This window comes from Talpa europaea (assembly GCF_964194135.1).
Source record: "Talpa europaea genome assembly, chromosome: 3".
In the NCBI taxonomy this organism is placed as follows: Eukaryota; Metazoa; Chordata; class Mammalia; order Eulipotyphla; family Talpidae; genus Talpa; species Talpa europaea.
The window spans coordinates 103,824,764-103,843,803 of record NC_140069.1 but is presented as its reverse complement, the minus strand read 5'-3'; the positions used below and the strand labels follow the sequence as shown (position 1 = coordinate 103,843,803).

General features: G+C 39.2%; 1 protein-coding gene across 4 annotated transcripts in view; it reads left to right on the top strand.

Moving 5' to 3' along the window:
- Window positions 1-18,647, top strand: part of PDE1C (phosphodiesterase 1C) — a gene marked incomplete at both ends in the record, with an annotated part of 491,455 nt that extends 472,808 nt beyond the window's left edge. For all 4 annotated transcript variants that reach the window (XM_084229771.1, XM_084229773.1, XM_084229772.1 and 1 more), the window contains one exon: window positions 18,478-18,647. In XM_084229771.1, coding sequence (XP_084085897.1) covers window positions 18,478-18,647 — 170 coding nt within the window. The remainder of the gene's footprint in view (window positions 1-18,477) is intronic.
- Between the last annotated feature and the right edge of the window lie 393 nt (window positions 18,648-19,040).

The window sequence follows — 19,040 nt, the reverse complement described above, 5'->3', positions numbered from 1 at the left end:
AGTTAATAAAAGGTTAATATGAACATCCCAGAAAATGGAAAAAATGCTAACAATTATCAGAAGAAAAACTTTTGCCAATATACCACCCAGAGCTCACCAATATTATATCTCTTTCCAGTCTCCACTGAATATGTCTTTCTCAGGTTTTTTATTCTACATGGAGTTTTTGTTTCCTTCCTTTTAAAATTTGCCATTGCATTATGAGATTTCCCCCCATGTTATTAAATAAATGAAAAATATTTCATTGACTAACATTTCATATAATTATGTCACAATTTATATTATAAGATCGTTGATAATTTGACATTTAAGTAGTTAGCATTTTTATTATTTTAATTAATCTTATGTTCTTGTACTTAAATCTTCTTTCTAGTCCATAAGTATGGCGTTAGGATAGATTTCTGTAGTAGAATTACTGGATCAAGAATACATACATATTTAGGTTCATATTCTTTGTCATTATTGTGAAAGTGATTTCTGGAAAGGTAGTATTCTATACTATGTGTAGTGAGTTTGCCATTTCACTCTGCTCTTGCTAATGCCAGCATTAATATGTTAACAAAATAAGAAAAATTATATCTGCATTAGATTCGCATTTATTTTATCTTTTAAAAAATCTGCTTTCTAACGTTAATTAATCTTTCACATTTCTTTTTTCTGGAATTGCCATATTTTACCCATTCTGAGAGATACCCTTACATGTTAGCCCTTTTGAAATAGGAATGTTTGCAATCAATGGTGCTTTATCATAATTTAATTACCAGCAATTTTTCTAGGTTTTATATAAAATAATATTTAACTTTTCAAAATAATTGACATTTTAGATTAGATGAAATATAATCTATGTCTGTTTTTTCAACCTTAGCTTCTGTGGCTTCCCCACCTCACTCCAACAGCTGGACTCAGTGTCTACTTAAACTTTCTTGCTTCTCGCCCTCTGCCTGCAATGCTCTTACCCTTGTATTTTCCTTTGCAGTCCCTCCAGATCATCTAGGAGAAGTAATATTAGCACAATTATTTGCTTATCAATCCATTTCTCCATTAATAGGTGGCTTTTTCAGGGGTGGGGACTGCCTTCCTTTCTGCCCTGCGCCTGACAAAGTGGCAAGCACATATTGGGTGCTCACTACTTTTATAAGACTGAATGTGTGGGTATGAGTGTGTATTCTCCAGTTGAATTTACTCTATACAGAAAGCAACCATACTCACAGAAAGCAACCATACTCACAGAAAGGCTCATTGTTTTTTTTTGTTTTTTTTTGTTTTTTTTTTCAAATTTGGTTCTGAATCTAGTAAACTAACTGAATTTTTTCCCTTTTTTGAGGTGACATTGGTTTATAACACTGTGTTGATTTAAGGAAATAGGCTTACACCTCCTCAAATGTATGTCACAACACCACACCCACCACCAAAGCATCCATTGTCCTTTACTTTAGACTGTTGCTCCCCCCCTTTCACCCAATCCCTCTCCACCATACCCTTCTAACAGCCTCAATTCTGCAGTCATATTTCTAGGGTTTATTTGGTTCAGTTGTGTCATTTTCTTTGATTTGTTTCTCTATATTTCACATTTGTGTGAAATCATTCAGTATTTGTCTTTTTTCTAATTTACCTCACTTAACATAATTCCCTCCAGTTCTATCCATGTTGTCACAAATGGCAAGAGTTCATCTTATTTTTTATAGTTGAGTAGTATTCCATCATGTATGTATGCTAACTTGTTTTTTTTAATATTGACTAGACCTTGCTCTGAAGTTATGCTGTTTGGTCGATGAGCATTAGGAGAAAACATGTTGTAGATCAAACCACTCCAGTGTATACTGATGGGGGTTGCTCTTCTTTATAAGGTCTTAACATTCAGTCAGGTGGGACCTGGAGGCCATCCTGGGCAGGGATCAAAATAGCCAGGGCTGACCTAATTTCTACATGCTGTGCTGGGGGCTTCCTGCTAGTCAGTTGAGTTTCCAAGTCCTCCAAGTCAGTCTTAGCCATCTGTCTTTGGTTGTCATTTGGCAGTATAAGCAGGTCCCAAATTGTGTCTTATGCTCCATGTTCTGACCACTCCCATACCATTAGAGATGGCATGGGTAGTTAAACATTTGACATAATTTGCCATACTTGGCCTGCCAGACACTCTTCATCTCTCTCATTACAATGGCCAGCTCACTACTTCTCTCTCCCATCTCAGGAATACCACGTGTTGTCTCTCTCTGACTCAATGCTTACATCATCGGCTCTTGATGCAGGCTGTCAAGCAGTTTAAAATATAATGTTTAGGATACTTAGAGAAAAATGGAGGAATACTGTTTCTTGAAAATATAATAATGAAGTAAAATTATATAGAAAAAAAACAAAGACAGGCAAAAGAAATTATTCAAAATCTGAAAATTTAAAAATGCAAACAAATATAGCCATTGGAATTTTTTAAAAAAGATAAACTCAGTTGATGGGATAACCTCAAGGTAGAACACAGCTGAAAAGAGAATTAATATTGGAAAATAGTCCTTATTTCTAATGAAAGACAGTGTGGAGAGGGAACCATAATATAATATGAAAGGGCATGAAACATAGTTTTAGAAAATAAAATAGGGGTAAATCTGTGTGACCTGGAATTAGGTAATCATTTTGTAAATATGGTACTTAAAGCTCAAGCAACCAAAGAGTAAATAAGTAACAAAGGTTCACCAAGATTGAAACGTTGTGCTTCAAACGATACCATCAAGAAAAGTGGGAAGAAAATCCATGAAATAGAAGCAAATGTTTGCAAATCACGTATCTGATAAGGATCCAAAATCCAGAAGATGTTAAGAATTCTTATAACTGAAAAATAAAAAGACAACCCAAATAAAAGTGAGCAAGAGATCTGAATAAACATTTTTCAAAAAAAAAAAAAGATATGCAAATGCAGTGAGAAAAATGCTCAACATCATTGGTGTTTAGGGAATTAAAACCTAAACCATTTTGTATGCACTAGAATGATGAGGATAAAAAAGATGACTAGACAATGATGTGGAGAAAAAAAGATGTATAATAGCAAGGGTTGACAATGATGTGGAAAAAACAGTACCCTCCTACATTGCTGGTAGGAATGTAAATTGGAATGCAGTTTAGCAGTTTCTCAAAAAGTTAAACATAAAGTGACAGTACGATCCAGCAACTCTGCTCCTGGTATGTTCCCAAGAGAATTGAAAATGTGTTCACACAAAAACTTGTCTATAATTTAAAAAAAATGTCTACAGATATGTATAGACGTATTACTTGTAATACGCGAAAAAGTGGAAATAATCTAAATGTCCATAATGTCAAGTGAATGAATACACTAATAAGATGTGGTAAATCCATAGAAATAGGTTATTATCTGACTTTGCTAAGGTAATGATGCATGGATGCTTCCTGCATTGGAAACATTTTGCTAAATGAAAGAAACCAGATATGAAAGACCACATAACACATGACTCCATTTATGTGAAATGTTCAAACGGGCTAATGCAGAAAGACAGTAGTTCAGTGGTAGCTAGAGGCCGAGGAGAGGAGAGGAAAGATATGAGTCTGGTAATCCTAAGTGGCCTGTTTGGCCACCATTTTTGTTACCTATGGTTCTGCATTCCTACACAAGGTCAGAACAGCCTGGTCAATCAGTTCTGGGAGCCCAACCCTATAAGGTGCCTTTCAAGCCATCAAGAATAGAAAACTTGATCACCCTGGGAAGGGTATGCATCATGAGCTATGACCAGTAACACCCAGGGGCCTAATGACTGATGCCTAAACTTACCCCTGACTTACACATCTAGAGGTATGACTGGGAACACCTGGGGGCCCTTTGACTGATTATGACAAAGGACCCCCAGAAGCTGGTTAATGGGACACCTTGATAAGATTGAAACTGTGACTGGGGAACTAAGGCTTGATTTCAATCTCAATACTGAGTCATCAAGCAGATGAGAATGCCTGGGGGACAGATAGCATAGATTACAGAGCACATTTTCTAGTTTCAACCCTCCCTTTTCTCTTTGTCCCTCTTCCCCGCACAACTGATGCTATATGATTATTCTATGAATAATAATGTCAAGATCTTGCTCTTTCAGCAGCATTCTATATTGTACAGCTTGCTCCATGACTCCTGTTTGTCAGTGCAGTGTTGTCAATGTAACAGAGAGAATGGAGAATGAGTTCTGGGCATGGGGTAATGAAAATTGGGTGATGAAGTGTTTTGGAATTAGATAGTGATGATGCAAAACATCATGAATATACCTTGGAATTGTACACTTCAAAGGGTAAATTTTATGGTATGGGAATTATATCTCAATTAAAAGGGATCTTTTTACAACAAGAAAAGAGCGCCCCTAACACATGTGTGATACAAGCCCTAATGCAAACACATGAGTAAATGAAACATGTGAGCAGAACAGTAATGTCCAGTTTTGTGTTAAAATAGAAAACAAGCTATAGCTGGAAGGAAGGCTATTTAACAAGGACTTAAGATCTATTTTATCCTTGGGCAGAACTTTGTAATTTTATAACTTTTTGACACAAAGGACCATAAATAAAATAATTGTGATGTGACATATATAAGCTAAATCAGCAAGTGAAAACCAACAAAGAAAAGGAATATAGAGAATATGTAAATTTAACAGAAGGCAGAAAGGAAGAAAGGAGCAAGAAATTAAGAATGGTGAAATATCAGTAATAACAATAATTGTAAATGGCTTCAGCTCCCCCCAAAAAATACAGAACTTTTCTGATCAGTAAGAAAAACAAAATTTCATTCTAGCCTGCTTTTAGGAGACAACCTTTACAAAATCCTCGCAGAAAGTTTAATGATTGTCAGAAGAAATCCCATGCAACATATAAGGTAGTTCTTTGAAAAATGTTCTTCATTTTAACCTCAGTTTAGCATTTTATTATACAAATGGGCTACAGGGTAGTTAATTATTTTCCTGCTGATAGTTATTTTTCTTTTTTAAATTATGAACAATGATTAACATCATTTTTTACAAGATATATACCATCAAACACAATTTATATTTTTTAAAGCAAGAAAAAATATGAGGTATTTTATGGATACATACAAATGCAGTGATTAATTGAATATATGTTCCAGAATAGTATCAAATTCTGAATTGCAGCTTTTTTGGTGCTGGGGAGAAATATGTGGAAGGGTATACTGGATACTTCAAATCTGTGTGCTATTTATCTCTTTAATTACAGTTTTGAGCAAATGTACAAAATATTTGATTTGTTGAAACTGTATTGAGAGTACATGGATATGTACATGTACATGGATTTATACATTTCTGTGCTCAAAATCATATATATTAAGGAGTTTTTATAAGTGAAAAGTCCATCACCATCTACCGAGACAGTTTTGTTTGGTTTCATCCATGTAGACATGGTATTACCTATATTTAAAGAAATTTAACATTTTCCCTTTAAACCTATTGGAAGAGATGGGTGTTCGGACATGAAGATTCAGAGGTGAAGAAGTTCTGCCAGTAACATGCTTCAAGACAGAAGCCAGCAGATACCAGTTCATTAGGAACTGCTTGTTTGGTTTCCAAAATTACCGAAGGGGTCATTCTGCAGCTCTGACACCAGGAAACCTCTCTGGGGACCTCACCTTGATTCCTTGCACATCTGCATCACAGTGACTCTTATATGGCAAAGTGATAGCACCTGCAGCTGATTTTTTTCTAGAGGCAACTGCAACTAATGTCCCTTGAGCTTTCTGAATCCAATCAGGCTCCGGGGATTGCTGAGGAAGTGTAGGCTCTCGCTGGAGGAGTGGCACAGTGTCTCAGCACCACTTTCAGTCATGACTGCTAATGATGGAGATTAGTCAGTGACTGACTTCTCAGCAGATCCCCCAGGGCGCCTCAGCCACCTCCCTTTTCCGAAGTGATCCTTATATCCAAAGGTACAGTACCCTAGCCATTTGCTCCTACAGATAAAAGATTGCTCCTGTTTGTGCAGCTGCTTGCATGCACGGTAGTGTAGTTGGTAGACGCAGCCCTAATCTAGACACAGCTTCTAATCTCTACTGTCTAATGTAGAAAGTTTGTGTGTTTCTGTGCCAACTGGCTTGCAATGACATTGTTGTGTGTCCTGTTCTAGGAGACTATGGATAAAACGTCTATCCAACGGATTCCTCAGAAGAGAATGGACCAGCTCTGAGGTCTGAAGACTTTTTAGGAAGCTTATGTTTCCTTTATCAAAACAAAATATAATGTGTATTGTAAGTTATGAAGGTATTAATATCAAAAATGATAATTTTCAATCTCCTACATTGTGTTTTTTAACAATAAATACTTTGATATGTATTGCACAGCTAATCAAAGAGCAGAGACAATGTTGGGTTCATAACACGTATTATCTCATTCAAGCCTCACAACAACCTCTAAGGAAGGTACTGTGAGCTCCATTTTGCAAATTGGGAAACTGAGGCATAATCAAATATAATTTACCCAAAATTAGCAGTAGGCAAACCTCTGCTTTTTGCGCCAAATTTCATTGTTAGTGGGTAAAAATTGACATCAAAGGGTCCACACTTTCTTTCACATTTGCCATCTACCCAGGGATTAGATCAATTGCCCATGTACCAATTTTAAGGGCAATTATGAGGTAGAGGGTGTCCTGCCTTTGCTGTCTTTTAAGTGACGATTCCAATGAATACTCTCTTTGCAACTTTTTTCTGTCTTGAGTTCAGTTTAACAAATGACAGTTGTCTTATTATGGACTAGATCAAAGCTCATTGTTATGCACTGATTAAGCTCTCTGAGCCCCAGAACCTGGAGAAACTTATCTTTGCAGGTTTCCTCTGGCACAGGTCACTGTTGGTGTGAACAAAGGATTTAGCACTATTGATCAAGCCTTACATTCCCCATCTTCATATGTACTCAGGGAAACACACCTGCTGCTGAGAAAAATCCAGCAAAAGGCTAAGCTTGCATACTCTCCAAAATATTTTTCTCATTTGAAAAGTCATGTATCATGTACTTTGACTTGCCAGAGCAAACAAGATGAAAACAAAGGACTAAATTGAAGATGGTTATCTCCTTGATGGAGGGCTATCTTACCTTCTTTAGTAATTAAAGCAAAAATTAGTTTTATTAAATTAAGTCATTAATCATTAAATTGTATGATTGCAGGGCATCTAATAGGTAACACTGAATAAGAAAAGAGCTGAGTTACCAACCTTAAAATTGCTCTTCTTTCACCTAGTCATCAGGGAGGAAGGGAAACAAAACTGCCTCAGTGCCTTTCCACACTAGGGTAAGACCTGTAGAAATGGGCCGAGATCGTAGCATTTTTATAAAACAAAGGTGCTCATGGCTCAGACTTGAATCTTGAACTTGCTGATTTTCTTTTTTGTGCAAATATGGGCAGCAGATCTACATATGGAGACATTGTTGAAGCAAGGGGGAAATATTAGGTTCTATAGATTCCAATCAACTTTGCCAGCTGGTGTGTATTCTAAGTGATTCATTTATTCTCTAGTAAATGGAAGATTTATGAAGGTGATATAAAGTATTTCACTTGTTCATTAAATATTTCTTAGCACCAACTGTTATCGGTACTGTGATTAAATTCTAGGGATGCAAGTGTGCATAACACCTTGTCCCTGTCCTCATGAATTTTACATAGCCACGACTAATTATGGGGCAGGGTACAAAGAAGTAGTGTGGCTCAGTGTTACAAGATGTGTCGTGTCATGAGATTCAAGAGTGTACTTGTCATTTTCCTAAATGTATCATGATGAGAATTCAGGGACTGGAGCCCTTTCCATCCTGGTTGGTTGGCTAAGCTGCAAGTCTCATCCAGGGTTTCCTGGCTCCTTGCACTCCTCGCTAGGTATTGCCCACAGTCTCTGAGGAGGCCCCATATTCACATGCATTGTTTAGAACGGGCCTAGATGGTTTTGCTTTGCTTGGACCGGCCCTTGGTTTCAGCATAGTGGTTCCCTCAGGTAGCTGAATGAAAAATATTTCTATGCATTTTTTTTTTTTTTTTACGAATGCACTTTCCAGATTAGTCTTTTGTGAATCAGAGTGGCATGTTCCTTGCCAAACATTTGCAAATAAATTCTTTAAGTTAATTGTGTGGTGAGGTCTTTCATGTAATAACATCAAATTGTATGGGAAATCATGTGACTTTTCTATCCTATAATAAGAACATCTACAGGGAGTTAACTTTCAGAGGACCCCGGTGATGGCCTTTCATCTTCTGTGCTACATATAGTGGGGTCCATGTATCCATGCAAAGTTGCAAGGTATCATGTGTACAATGCCTCGTTTATATCCCCCTTAAAATCTCCACAACTGTGCCAGCCAGTTTCTATTTTTCTCATTTTACAGGAAAAATTAAAAAACATAAATCCCAGAAAAGATTATTTCCTATACCACACAACTAGTAGTGTCACGCAACTGTGGTGTCACCCCAAGACCAGGTTTCTCGTATAACACACTCCCTCTCCCCAAGTTAAATTTTCATGGGTTTGCTTCCTGTCATGGAGCTTAGCACGTGGCCATGGGTAGGTGACTCTTGTTCGTGATGAATAGACTTCATCAACTGACCTAAGGATCCCTCAGAACCTCAGTATAAGCTAACTAGTCCCATCTCAAAACAAACCCCACACCTAATCTAGTGGGGTGGAGCCTTACTGCATGCCAGGACCACGGGGAACTACAGACACCTTAAGATAATGTTTTCCCCAGAGCCTCGTGGTCAGTAAGTTTTTAAGTTCTCAGGTGATCTGATGTTCCTCCAGGATTGGGAACCACACGTGAAGTGAAAGCAAACAGCTTCACTCGGATGTTGCCTGGGATGAGGCAACAAAATTCCAGTTTATCTTTTCCCTGTGAACATACATGATTCTGGAGACCTGGACAGGTCACCTTCCCACACCAGGTGGTGGTTTGGTGCAGGGGGTGTCAGCTCAGCTCATCCAGGGCAGCTCCTCAGCCAGCCAGCCTCCAGTCTTGCACTCCTTGCTCTGTGAGGTGAAATATGGAATCAGATTATTTTTGCAATTTCATTTTCTTGTGGTAAAGTCCTCAGGGAGTTCAGAGTCTTTTAAAATGTTAATGATGGGTTTAATTATTCTACTTTTAATATAAAATACACCTTGAAGAGTCTCAGAATAGATCATCACCTTAGACAACACTTCAGCTAATGTGCGTGGTTTAAGAGTAATTTTCTGGGTGAATGAATGTTGCTAAATTGTATTTCTACAAAAGGAAGGGATACCTTTATTGCCTTTGTGTCTTGGGAGACCAATGAATGGCCTAGTTGAGAAAGTATGCTGCCACTGAATTTTGCTGGCAGTTGCAAAACTTCTAGCTAATTCCTGAAATAGAGTAGGGAAGGCATTGAACAGGTGCCTGCTTCATGCCAGCCGGCTGTTGTACATGCATGCCTCTTTTCATTCTCACCACAGCACTCTGAAGTGAGTGTTCTTATCTCTGTTTTTTAAATGGGAAACTGAAATCATGTGCCCAAGTCACACAGGGGCAGACACTGAACCAAATCTGGTTCCCTTCCAAAAAGGACTAGGAGGGGGGTTACAAATGAGACAATGGATGTGAAAACACTTTAAATAGGACAGAACGTGAAGGGCTTGCTACTGGGCTCTTCAAACAGCAAACATCTGGGTTTATGTAATGTTGTTATATTTCATTTTTAATTTTAGAAATAGCTCATAGAAGTCTATATAATTAACTAGGGCCAGGTCTCCCTCTCTGGCGAAACAATGAGTATCTTCCACTTGCTACCTAAGAAAAAGACCAGCTTTGAAAACCTTCTGGAGTTTTAAAGTGTGTGTTTCTGTCCTTGGGACTGGGGTGAGTGCTTCCTGAGTTAGTCCTCATGGAGTGATGTTGGCAGTGAGAGGAGTCAGCGCTGATTTTATGTGTTCTCATGAGCTCGCCTCCAATATGCAATTGATTTACACCAAAACAGCAAGCATGGCTGACTTGATCACAATCAGTCATAAAGCAGATTTGGAGTAACAAATAATGTGAAAAGATGTCCTAGAAAGAAGTAGAAAGAATCCAGAGCAAAGATAAATTCAGAAATTTAAGCTAATATCAAGCACATGATCCGAAAAGGGCAGAAAGAGTGGGGTAGCCTCTTACTGATCTGGGACAGCCCCAGATCAGTACTGTAAGAAATGGGGTGCCTGTCCCAGAAATCTCTCTGGAACTCTATTTAGGGTCTAATTCTCACTTTACCCACCAGAGTTGCACATGACAGGGTCTCTCTATCATTGTAATAATAATAGAAGTTACATTAACCAAAGACAAACTTTATTATGCCAGACACTGTGGTACATACTTTACACGCCCAGTCTCACCGAGTTCTCCCAACAGCCAGACAGACGATATCATTATGCTCAAGTTATGGAGGGAAAAGTGAAGCTAAGGCACGTGAAGTGTTTTGCGCAGGATGGAATAGCTGGGAGTGATGGGAAGGGGTTTTATAACCTGTTCTCACTGATTGCAAAGCTCTCTTCCTTTACACTACTCAGATACCAGGAACATCCTCTTTGGTCTAATCTTTGCTTTTCCAAATGTTAGATTTACTTAGAAAAGATGGGTTGACTCTCATTGTTACCTCTTCTTTTATATTTTCTCACAGTCTACAAATGAGAGCTCAGCATTACTTTCTCCAACATAAGAAGAAATTTTCATTTCTCAGAACTTATGTCTTTGCGGTAGATCCAACTGGAAGGACAAAATACAGAGGCTAAGAGGAAAAAAGGGGCATAGTCCTGCAGAACACAAGTTACATTAATATATACAAGTATGATGAATCCATAAAAACAGTCTCATCTAACAAAATATAACAACAGCATTGGCTTTTACAGAGTGTGCAAAATATTAGTACTGCTCTTTCTTTAGAGAAGACAGGGAAGGAGCAGATTGGAGAGAATAAAACTGTAGTCCTCAAATGCCGGCACAGGGGAGTTATCTGAAGAGCTTTAAAAACTCCTGAGGTCTTGTTATAGGACAGGGAGAGGGGCAGCCCAAACCCCGCAATCCTGCCTATTCTAAATGGGTTCTGCCATCCGCCGCATCAACACAAAACATAGGAGACTTTAATGGGAAGGAACTTTAATAAAACTAGGAAACAATACAGGAAAGGCAAAGAGTCTAGTTTCTAAATGAAGCACCCAAAGTTACCCGTCCCCTCGTGAGTAAAACTCCATCCATATGGGATCGGCGCAGAGCAAGGCCCCAAAGCCTGCCACAAGTCTAAAGCATCTTCCAGTGGGGACCCACAGAAAAGGGTCAGAAACAACCAGACAAGCCCGGAAGGAAAAGAGCAAAATCAACATCAAGAGAAAAGCTGCCATTGTCACCTCCCCACAGGTCTCACCCACATCTGTGTCACCCAGTCCACGACCCAAAGACAAGCACAGTTTCTTCACGTGTCTCTAGGCTCCATGCGCCTCCTCCAGGTCTCCTGGCTCCATCCTCCTTCCTTCCTCAGTCTCTTCTGCTGCTTCTCCTCTTCCTGCTCAGCTCCACCCTTCCTTGGGTGGGGCAGGGAACCTGGAACCTCCCCCTTTCCTGGGGACCACCCTGTTACAGTCTCGGCCTATGCCCACAGATTGCTTTAACTTGGTCTGGGGTACAACCTGAGCACTGATATCTTTCAAAGCTCCTCTGGTAGTTGTCATAGGCAGCCAGAGGTGAAAACCACCGAGTTAATATGTCATCCCAAAATGTTGTCCGGGGACTCACCTAGGATTGATTGTCTTTAATTTTCAGAAAACCTGTTAGCATTGCAGGTAGCATTGTAGGAGGTGGAGGTGAGGGAAGAAGCAGTGAAGTTATTTACTGAAGAGACCTGTTAGGCAGGTATGCAGTTCCTTCCTGAATCACTACCCCACATCCTACTGGGAGAAGGGGCTGGTGATTTGCTTTTGCTTTGAAGTGTGGTTACAGCTACTAACAGGGACATCCCACAACCCTGACTAGCACGCAGATATGTACTAAGATATTGATATTATAAATAAGGTACAATTTTTAGTTGACCTCTTTTAACTGATTGAGGTCATTGTTAAAGCTTACTCTGAACTGTGATCAGAGATCATTTTAAATATGGGAGGAAGGCTATGAGGTCAGACCACCTGGGTGTGAAGGCCGACTCAGGCTCCCATCCTGAGCACTGGCTGGGTGAGCTTTGGCAAGTTGCTTAAGCAATTTAGGCCTCAGTTACCTCACCCAAAAAGGGATGATAATAGTCTCATGGGATTGTGGTGAAGATTACAGGCTACTTCATATTAAATTGCTATCCTGGTGCCTAGTACACAATCTGTGTCAGGTATTATACTTTACCAAGACCGATCCTGCAGTGAAAAGCACAGGCTACCTCTTTATACTGTCCATCCTCAGTGGAGCTGACATTAACATCCCAACCCCGGCAGTTCAAAGCTCACAGGTGATTTTTGTGCCTTAGGAGGACTCGCCATCATATTTCAAGCAGATACCACAGGTTGTAGACACTGATTTTAGGAATGGAATTTATAGGAGTAGAATTTGTTCTTTATATAAAATAACATGTAAGAGATAATAAATGATAATTCTTACCTTGCTATTTTAGTGTATTTGTGTATGTGTGTGTAAATACTGACAGAAAATGTCTATAAATAGAAAGGTGCTGTGGCATTGTCTTTGAAAGGCATTGTCTTTGAAAATGCCTTCCACATTTCTTGAAAAGTGCTGGTATTAGAATTAATTCAGGAGCCTAGAGCAGACCCAGTGCTGCCTGTGGAGGCTTCTTTGTTAGTGAAATTCAGAAATGCACCGGGTGAGGCTGGGCTGTGTGGCCCAGTGTTCCAGGAGGCCTCCCTGAACTTGAAATAACAGACAGAATCTAAGGCGGATTGATGTTTAACTCCCCGGCATTAAGCTAGGCCGGGATTAGATGTGGACTAGTGACTATTCTCACAGGTCTGCCCTCACTCAGTGTGAAACAGCATGGCATACTGAATTAGGATTTACGATGTGATGGATGGACTGCGGCAAGATATGGTGATGCATTAACCTACCATTTCTGATAGTGCTTTCGCTGACGCTGTGTGAAGCTTCTGGTGAAGGGGTTCCTTAGCCTAAGGAAATTGAGAAAAGCTACATGCCATTGAATGTCTGTATGGATTCATCATATTTGTTGCCATTTTAGGGTCCCTGAGCAGTCCTGCCATGAAGATACTAATTTAACTTTAATTGAGGAGCCCATCCCCCGTCCCCAGCAACACTCCATAGGTAACTCTATTGAAGGTACTTACAGAAACTGGACTAATATGAGTAATTTTAAACAAGGAGCTTAAAAAAAATCCTCATTTATATTTCAACACTGGAATTCATTTAACGGTTATATTAACTTTATATATGAATTAAGTCTAACTCAATTTTTGGAAGAGCAATAATTCAATGTAATTATCTTTCACACCAAAAACATAAGTAACTCTCAAACAAATGGCCTGAGAGAGAAAGAGAGTGAGACAATAAAAGATAGACTGGCGATGTCAGAGGAAAGGAAGGAAATCAGACACCTGCCTTGTGGTATTTATAAAAAAAGATGAGATTAAGCAATTGAGGATTAAAACTCCTGAAGTGCATTGCTTTTACTAAAAACTACATTGCATGTAATGGCAAAATAAAGGATAATGATGTGTCTGTCCATTTTTGTCTTGAACTTTCCTTTTCCTAAGCACATTTGTAAGTAATCTAGATAATGACTTTCCCAAGTTCAGACTCTGTGCAGAGACATGCGCCTTTGTCAAATATTCATTAGCTAATTAGATCTTTTTCTTTAAGTAAATTGCTCTAAGAGATGACAGCAGGCTCTTTGAATGTGACCCCAAGAGAAAAAGAGTCTGACTTGCTGATCATCAAGCTTACCGAGGGGAGGAGACCCAGTTCCCAGTTTGGTCTTCCCCAGGGGGAGAGGATTGTAACCTGCTGCTTGGGCTCAGCTCCAGGAAGTGCCCAGTGATTGAAAAGGGAAAGATCAGACTCCCTTCCAATATCTTAGGAGTAGCCAGAAAGACTCCTCAGGAGGCCATGCCAGGACCCCAGAAGAAAGACCCCTATTAAATTCAAGATGGTACCCTCCTCACACCTGCTGTTTGCCCTGCCTTCAAATCGCGCGCTCTTGTAGAAGGGAAAGGCAATCAATGCATACCAAACAGCACTGTATGAATTTTTCTTTTTCCCATATTTTGAGTGTGGGTGACAAAGGGCCTTTATGTAATTCCACAATCTCAGTGGGGAGCTGATCCCTATCAGTGGGTTCAACTCTATTTGCAGCGACTCCAGTGGCAGGGAGAGTTTTTGTTCTGACAATCAGAATTCCAGCAAATGGTAAAATGTATCTTCATGCTGAGAAGTGGGAAATTCAATAATACTTTGACTTGGTTCATGCTGAGCAGTGAAAATAGAATGACTACAGAGAGGCACGGTGACGCGAAAAGCAGTAAATCAACTAGCCCAGACATTTGCAACAATCAGCTTCTACTCTGAAACCCTGTCCTGGCTCTACCCCATTCTCCAGACTGTCAGGACTGTTTTTATATCTGTTCCTAGAGTGTTTTGCACCCCGATTCCTTGTTTGCCCTAAGAAACAGAATTAAGCACTCTGAGATCTTAAAAAACAAATCTTTTCTTCTGCGTATGTATTATGTCACTGCAGGGCCATTTGCTGAAAAAGTTTTACAACGTGTTAGGTTAACTCAAAAGACCAAGTGATGTGGGTATATTCTGGAACTTGTGGTAACAGCATTGTTTATTATACTTGAAGATGGTTTTCTTTTGTAGGCAACAGACAATTTCAGAGGGTGTTACTAGAATGGAAACCTCAGGACGGCAGGGATTTCTGTTTGACTTGTTCACTACTATATCAATAGGACACACTAGTTGCACAAAGAAGTCAAAGAATGAGTTACTCATCGGTAGGTTGTGAAATGTCTCTACTGAGCTAGGACCTTTCTGAGCTGTCTAGTACTTAAGCCCATAATAAACTCAGTTTTACTGACTTTCTATTCTTTATGAGTTTGTAAGCTAGCTCTGATATGTGATTCTATAGAAGGATTTTTTAGTAGTATGTTTCTTTTACAAAAGTTATATTGCTGAAACCTGATCACAGAAAAATTAGAATGTGTAAACAACCAAAATGAAATAAAATAGCCACGTTTGTGTTCCTCAGAGATAAACACTGCTATGATTTAAATGTTTTCCCTATTCATATATTTTTCAAGTATTTGATTATGTCAGTTATGTTTTTATTTCATTTAACAGTATTACTTAAACTGCTCTTTTTATTAATGGGTATATTTATCATTTCCCACAGTGTCACAGTAGTGTCTTAAGAATGTACAAGAATTTAACCAATTTCCTGTCATTGTTTATTTGCTTCTAATTTTTGCTTGATCATAAACACCATGCATTTTCCTGTTATTGGAAGAGATTTGCAAAGCTGGGTTTTTATAAGGGTAACTAACCTCAATGACTTAATAGATCTGTGAACCCTGCCCCCATCTTTGCCCACAAGCTGGCTATTGTGTGTCACTTGCCTTTGTGGTCCCTTTAAGTGAAAACAGAGTATGGGTTGAGGCAGTATCTTAGCATCTGCTCCTGTCCTCACAGTTTACCTAATTATTATATTCCCATCTATTTGTGATTATCATTTAACTGTTTTTAGTTTAGTTCACTTTTACATTGTCTCATCAACTAAACACTGTTTCAGCAGGACCATGTGTGGTGTGAACAGAGAGCAATAGAGGCAGGAAGAACCAATTAGTACTTTACCTTCTTCTAATTATAGATGTACAGCTTAGCTGATGCCCTTTCATCATTACCTAAAATCCATAGCTTATTTGGATTTCCTTAGTTGTCACCCAGGGTCTTTTTCCTGTCCAGGATCCTGCCCAGGAGACTCCATCACATTTAGTCATCCTGTCTGCTTAAGCTCCTCGACTGTCAGGTCCTCAGACATCCCTTGTGTTTGGTGACCTTAATAACTTTGAGAAATACTGATCAGCTATTTTGTCATATGTCCCTCAATTGGGATTTGTCTTGTAGTTTTTCCTCATTAGAAGGGGGTTATGTTTCTTGGGGAGAAGCTTTGGGTATAAAGTGCTATTTTTATCAGATAATGTCCGTTTTCATCACATAATACAAAGACACGGCATTGCTGTGGAAGGAGACCTTGATCTCTGCTGGCTGAAGTGGTGTTTATAGTAGATTTCTCCACTGTAAAGCTGTGCTTTTGTTCCCTGAATTCCCCACACTAAAGTCTCCTCCTCCTTAGGTAGGAGCATCTAGATAAATTACTTGTAATTCTTCTGCTTAAGCAATTCATCTGTTCTCTCTTAATTATTTATATTGTTATGGACTTACATATATTAATCTTACACTTTGGGTTATAATTGAATACTGCCATATTTATTCTGTTGCTCAAATAGTTCCAACTTCGACCATGGGGGAATTATTTCATTTGAGGCCTCCTTTGTCTTTCCACAGTGGGTTTTGTTTGTTTGTTTATTTTAGCTCTTTCTTAATTTCAGAGATGCTCCATGTTCATTTTGTTTATTTTGTTTCCTAGTTCTAGGGTCAGCTGTTTCTACAAGGAGTCCTTTTATTGGAAAATGGTTGGTGAGCACTAGGAATGCTCATTGCTCCTCTAGGCCTCATCATATGATATGGGTTCTCTCAGCTGATGGAGCAAGGAAATGTGTGTCTGTGTGTATTTCTATGTGTGATCATATGAATCTTTATTTAGTTAAACATGTATTCATACTGATACCTCCAACTCTAATCCATTACCACGTGGACCATTCTTGCCTCCTCTTGTTGCTTCTCTCCTACTCCAACAGTGAGAAGCCTGGCTTTCACCATCCACTGCCCACTTACACAGTCGTTTCCAGTACCCATGTTAGAGTGTTGGGATCTTTCGACTGTGTGCCCCTGGGAAACAGCTCCAGCGAGGAGCATGCAATCTTTATGCCCTGTTTCTTTGGCCTTCAGTCTAACAGAATCCACTCAGCACAGAGTTGCTTTGGTGAGCTTCATTCTGGCCCACTGTCTTTAGTGAGGTTGTCTCTACATTTACAATGCAGTGAGATTATTTTTGTTTTGTTCTGCATTCATTCCATGCATCCCCCACCTAAATTATTTTTTTTTAATTTGTATATGTTAATATCCATTCCTCGTGCTGCAATTCTCTCTGGCTTTCAACAAGTGAATAGAATTATGTGTTGACTGCTGGGTACCATAGTACTTAGTTTTACTGCTCTAAAAATCCCATGTGCTTACCTATTTACCAATCCTCCTCCCTCTGAACTCTTGATCTTGATCTTTTTATCATCTCTATTCTTTAGCCTCGTCAAGAATATCACATGGCATCATAAGTATAAAACTTTTTCAGATTGTTTTTTTCATTTAGCAATATGTATTTAAGATCCATCTGTGTCTTTGTCTGACTTTACCACTGATTTCTTTTTATCTCTGACTAATATTTTGTTGTATGGATGTTCTGCAAATTGTTTATCCTCTTATTATTGAAGGACATCTGGGTTGCTTCCAGTTTGAGATGGTTGTGAATAAACTTCTATAAAAATTCATGTGCAGGTTTTTATGTGGACCTCAGTTTTCAAATCAGGTGGGTAAATACCTAGGAGTTCCATTGCAAGACTATGTGTAACTTCCTAAGATATTTCAAACTGTCTTCCAAGCTACTGCAACATTGTACCTTCCCATCAACAAGAATGAGAGGTCCTGTTGCTCTGTATCCTCACCAGCAGTTAGTATCATCGAGTTTATTTTTGGATTTTATGTCTTCTAATAGGTGTGTCATATATATCATTGCTGTTTTAATTTGTGGTTCCCTGATGCCAAAATTTGTCAAGCACCTGTCTTATGCTCTTTGGCCTTATGTATACCTTCTTTGGTGAGGAGTCTGTTCAGATCTTTTGCTTGTCTTTAAACAGGGTTGTTTTCTTTTATTGAATTCAAGGGCCCTTTTTATATTTTAGCAATAATGCCTTTTTATAAATGTGTTTTTGCAAATAATTTCTTAATGACCTTTTTAGTAACACTTCAGGATTGTGTTCCACTCTGCAGCCTGAAAGCTTGCATATGCCCCTAAATGCTGATTAATGATATGCTCTACTCAACTTGGTTTGCCTTTCTGTTCCCGAAGTGACCCCATTGTCCCTCTCATTTCCTTCATGTCATCCATTCACTGTGAGAGAAGCTTTATATTCTGGGGTCATCACTGTCTGTCTGTCTCTAGGAATTTTTCTATTAAGTGAATGACCAAGGTGCTGGTGTGCTTGTTCATCTCTCTGCAGTAAGATTCCCAGTGAGAATCCAACCCTGTTTATTTCCTGGTTTTAAAGCAAACAGACAGATCTAGGGGTGTGCCATGTCGTTGGTGAGGCTAATGGTTGTCTGTCTTCCTTTTCATGGCCTCCAGTCATCAAGCCTCCTCTGCGTCACTTTAAACGCCCTGCTTACGCATCTAGCTCCTATGCACCTTCGATCCCAAAGAAAACTGATGAGCATCCTGCGAGGTACAAGATGCTGGATCAGAGGATCAAAATGAAAAAGATTCAGAACATCTCACATAACTGGAACAGAAAATAGGTCCGGGGCAAGAGTGGGAGTGATGGCGAGGCCCACCTACCCACCCACCTCTCAGCACTCACCAGCCACTGTGGGCAACGCCCCCAAGACCCTGGAAGCTTTAGGGGCTGGCACTGTCATGGTGACTCCGAGAGGACAAGTGAAGGCCACGTGTGATTTCCCCTTTGTCATGTTACACACTTTTTAGTTGCTGGACTTGTGGTCAACGTAAACTCCAGCAGCAAAATCACTTAGAGGGTAGTCCCATGAGGCTTTTTTTGGTATGAATTTTTTAAAATCTAAATTGGACTAAAATTAGAATAATGCTACCTGTTCAGAAAAAGTACAAATACCTCCAGTGACAGTTTTTTCATCTTTGGAAGTTGACTTGCCCCAATAAAAATATTGGTCCGG